This window comes from Cariama cristata, unplaced genomic scaffold, assembly GCF_000690535.1.
Source record: "Cariama cristata isolate BGI_N322 unplaced genomic scaffold, ASM69053v1 scaffold13135, whole genome shotgun sequence".
NCBI lineage: Eukaryota > Metazoa > Chordata > Aves > Cariamiformes > Cariamidae > Cariama > Cariama cristata.
In genome coordinates this window covers 1-4836 of record NW_009616997.1, presented here as the reverse complement: position 1 = coordinate 4836, position 4836 = coordinate 1, and the positions used below count along the sequence as shown (strand labels likewise).

General features: G+C 57.7%; 1 protein-coding gene across 1 annotated transcript; it reads right to left on the bottom strand.

Moving 5' to 3' along the window:
- Positions 1-494: 494 nt before the first annotated feature.
- On the bottom strand, positions 495-4207 carry GSR (glutathione reductase; the record flags this gene model as incomplete). The annotated part of the gene is made up of 12 exons (XM_009700371.1): positions 495-644; positions 853-986; positions 1185-1316; positions 1401-1512; positions 1730-1891; positions 2093-2179; positions 2675-2774; positions 2854-2908; positions 3030-3177; positions 3350-3419; positions 3822-3910; positions 4181-4207. Coding segments are annotated over 12 exons (1266 nt in total), but the record flags the coding sequence as incomplete, so codon positions are not given.
- Between the last annotated feature and the right edge of the window lie 629 nt (positions 4208-4836).

The window sequence follows — 4836 nt, the reverse complement described above, 5'->3', positions numbered from 1 at the left end:
AAGGCCCTGGGATGCAGGGTCAGGCCAGCAGCTCCCCTGTGATCCCACATCCAACAGTGATGCTGATGCATCCACGTCCCACAGCAACGCGGATGCACCCCTCCATGAGCCCCCGGCAGAGGACAGAGCCCATCCAGGCCACTCCAGCACCCACGAGTACCCCAAGCACCCAGCTGTCCTGCCCCACTCTGCTGCTCCCCACACAGCCCTGGGGTCGGGGACGGTACCGGAGGAGCCCAGCTACCAGCAGCCTTCCCCCAAACCGCGCTGAGGGACCGTGCCATGGTTGGGCACGGTGGGAGTGAGGCACCATAAAGCGAAAGGCAGAGACTTGCCAGCATCACTGTATTTATTTTCCACTCCAAAGCAAGCCACGCTGATTTTACAGACACACTCTCCAGCCAACCACCTGACGTTAAGGCATTTTTTTAAGACATATAAAACATTTTCCCCAGCTGCAGCTGCAGTCCCTGGGGCTGCCTGCGCCCACCACCTCACCGCAGCGTCACCAGCTCTTCAGCAGAAGTGGGGTGAATGGCGACGGTGTTGTCCAGATCAGCCTTGGTGGCCCCCATTTTGATGGCCACGGCAAAGCCCTGCAGCATTTCGTCACAGCCCAGCCCTTGCATGTGCAATCCCACCACCTTTGGGGAAGAAGCCAGAGGCCGGATGGGACCCAGCACTGGTGAAATCCAGGCTGAACATTGGGCTTGGTGCCAGGGGAGCTGGACTCCAGCCCAAGACCCACTCTGAGCAGGTCAGAGCTGCCCATGCAGGGACAAGAGGACAGCCAGCTGTGGTCCCCGCCACCCACCTGCAGCATCCACCTGTCCCCTGGTCCTCTCCACGTACCTTCTCCTCCTTGCCAGCACAAACCAGCTTCATGACGCACTTAACCTTCCTCTGGGTGATGGCGTGGTACAAGGGGGTGAAGGATGTGCTGTAGATCTTCACGTTCTCCCTCCCATGCGTGGCCACGGCTTCATCTGCAGCAGAAGACACGGCACGAAGATCAAGGGGATGCACCATATACACAAGGCATTTATAAAGAGGGAGTCAAAGCACGTTTTGCAAGGCTCAGACCGCTTGCCAGAGATCAGATCATTTCCTCAAGCATCAAACCAGCAGCTCTGAGCCATAATGTCCCCAACCTCTTCACTCCCCAGCGCCCTGTCCATCCCCACCTTCGGTGAGGCCCACGGTGCCAACAGGTGGGTGGCTGAAGACGACGGTGGGGATGTCATGGTAGTCCAGCCGAGAGTCCTGCTTGCCCTCGAAGAGCCTGTGGGCCAGCTTTCTGCCGGCCGCGATGGCCACTGCGGGGAGGGATAGGGAGCCTGAGTGGCACTGTGGCACAGCGTGGCACTGAGGGGCTGCGGAGAGGGGCACGGTCGTGGTACCTGGGGTGAGGAGGGCTCTCCCACAGACGTCCCCAACGGCATAGACCCCTCTCCTGGTGGTGTTCTGGTACTCGTCCACCACTACGTGCCCCTTGGCATCCATCTGCACACCCTGCCGCGGGAAACAGCAGCTGCCTCGACATGTGCCCCAGGAGGGATGCGACAAGCAATGCCCATGGGGGACCCGTGCTGGTGGCCGCCATGTTCCTAGCTGGTGGGGGGTCATGGCAGGACCACCATCCTGCAGCAGGTTCCAGAGACCCATGGGACCCCCCAGAGACCTGCAGGCATCCTCACAGCAGTGCGGAAGAGACATGCTGCCACCTCACCACTTGGTCCAGGCACAGCTCCTCCGTGTTGGGGTCCCGCCCCACGGCCCACAGCAGGCAGTCCACATCCTGGATCACTCCCTCCGTCGGCTTGCGGCCGGGCACTGAGGAGGGCACTGCCACATCCAGCAGCCCCTGAGGGGACTTGGTGACTGTCTTGACCTGCGGGCAACAACAGGAGTGGCAGAGGAGAAGGTGCTGATGGCTTTGGCCTTGCAACAGGCAATGGCAGCCACACCACAGAACCAGCGATGCAGCCAAAGCCATGACCTGGCAAGCGGTACCCAAAACGATGGCTTTCCCCCACTCCTGCCTCTCCAGGAGGGATGGGACAAGCCATGGGGTTGCCCTGAGCGTCCGTACCCGCGTGTGCTTCCAGACGTCCACACCGGTGTTCTCCAGCTCCTGGGTGCAGTTTGAGCTGATCATGGAGTCGAAGGTCCTCAGGACCTGGGCAGGGACCCACCAGCCCTGTCAGATGAGGGTCTGCAGGCAAAGGCACCACCTGGCAGCCCCCTCCACCAGCATCTCCCTGTGCTTGTGCCCCATCTGGGTCCAGAGAGGCCTGGGGCACTTCTGGTTAATGATAAAGTTCTCCTCTGCTGGTTTTTCCTTTTTTTTTTCAAGTCATGACTTGAAATAAAGTTCAAGGAAATGGGTGCAGTGGCACGCACGGCTGCAGAAATGCCGGGCATGTGGGTTGGTGCTGCAAAAACGCGCCTGGCAGCACATCTACGCTCTTCTTCTCGCCCTGTCTGTCTCCCCAGTCCTTCCTTAAACCTATCAGCCTAATGCCACCATCCTCTGTATCACCATTTCCATCCTCTTGAGCCTGCGCCAACTCGGACCCTCCTTTACAAGCTCATGGGAGCCAACAACCAGAAAATCCCGGTGGAATGTGTCTGTCAAGCGGGAAGCACGGCTGGGGAAAGCCAGTGACACTACCTTGTCATGGCGGATCAGCAGGGATGACTTGGAGCCCAGCGTGGAAAGGATCCCCGCGATTTCCACTGCAATGTAGCCGGCACCAACAATAACGCTGCGCCTGCGGAGAAGCGACGAAGCCATGTACAGACACGCCGAGCTGGTGGTGGTGGGGGCTGGGGGGGTGAGCCTTGCTTTACCTGGGCAGCTCCTCCAGGTCAAAGAAGCCATCACTGGTCATCCCCAGGCTGGCACCTGCAAAGTAGAGCCCCTTTCGTACCCCTCACCAGCCCCACTTCCCACCCCCACCTCCCAAAACCCGCTTTGCTTTGGAAGACCTCTCTCCAGGCAGCCTGGGGACTTTCATCAGGCTCACCGGGAATTTCGCTGTCGGGAGGGACAGACGGCCGCCCACCCGTGGCTATAAGGATGTGAGGAGCTGTGTACTTTTTCCCATCCACTTCGATGGTAGGCTCAGGATCAGCGGTGAACTTGCCATAGCCCCGAATGATGTCGATGTGAGCCTTAGGGGAGTAACAGTTATGTCATTAACAGCAGGAGGAGGTGTGAGAGCCAGCTAATGGAGCCAGGACTTCCACAGTTAGAAAAGAGGACACCCATTAAAGCTGGAAAAGTGGCCAAAAATCCAGCAGAGACTGCTTCCCTGCTCGGCTCGCAGGATAAACACATCCTCACCTTCTTTAGGTTATTCTCATAGATCTCGTTCAGGCGCCTCACATAAGCATCACGCTTCTCTTTAATCGTTCTGGAACAGAGCAGGGGCTTATTGTCACCGTGAACGAATGAACCCACAGAGCTCAGCAAAAAACAATTCAATCCCTTTGGTACGTGACACCCACACCACAAAATAAAATGGCCCCGAGTTACCCAGCAGGCAGTAGCCTTCCCCACTGACACGAGATTTTTGTGCCTGCCTTCCCTGCATCCTTCTTTTTTGGAGTCTCTTCCCACAGCCGGTTTGCCACCCCTTCTTTCCAAAATACAGTGGGAATCCCGGACACGTAAGCAGCTCAGCATCCATCCATAGGAAGCCTCAAAGAGGGCAGGGACCCTCCGGGGTGGAGAATGAACCACAGGGCCTGCGGCTGCTCCCCATGGGACACGCATCAGGAGATGCTCGCTTCCAACCGGCTCTTTCCATATTTACCTCCAGCTGAACTTGACGCTGGGCGTCTCGAAGCCGTAGTCGGCATGATCATGAATGAACTCTGCGTGGACTGCCGCATTCCACATCACCTGCCCACACAAACCACAAATTGGCTCGGGAAGACCAGTTTGATTTTGGGAAAACCCCTGCCACACTTCCCGATGCCTTACCTCTGCCCAGAGCAGCCCACGGGACATGGGTCTGAGCGCTTCATGGCATCCCGATGGCTCAATACGCTCCGAGCCCCTGCTTCCTCCCCACACCCCGCACCAGCACCTCCCCACAATTCGACAGACACCCACACCAGACCCAACCCACAGCCAAGGCGCTGCTGGAGCCGGTGGCGAAAGCCTGCTTACCTTTTTTGGTACGCACCCAACATTGACCTAGGGGGAAGTAAGAGCAAGTCTCAGCATTAAGGCTTAGTTTTTCAAAGGTGATGCTCTGGCGAGCATCCCACGTTGGGGTGATACTGAATCCCAGCTCTCTGCCCAGGAAAATAAAGGCAGGATTGTGGGTTTCTGGCAAAAGTGAGCCATAACAGCCTTTCATGCCTCAAGGTCTTGTGGTTTGCCCGTTTTCTTTCGCTTCCTTGAAGGAGAGTACGGAAAGCGCAGCTTTTCAAATACAAGGGGAAGGGTTTCCATCGATAATTTCAGGGAGATTTATCTACTAGGAGCAAGACATTTGCCATCCCTTCCCTGCACTTCTGGTCCTAGTACGGCAACTGCTTCAGGGGAATGCACTTAAAGCGTAAACTCGAGCCTGTCCCTGGCTTGTTTTTTTTTTTTGTTTGTTTGTCCTGCTTGCCGCCGCCCCCCCATGCCCGCCAGCTCGGCTTTGCTGCCGTTCAGCTGTAACCGAGCGAGCAGTCGGGCTGCACAGTCCCGGGACGCGTCAGCACCCCTTTGTGGGCCTGAAAACGGCCCCAAGGAACCAGCACCTTCCCAGGGGAGCGCAGAATCGGACCCGTTCTGCTTCCACGCACCTCAGCGTGACAAAGCAGCTCCTTGCG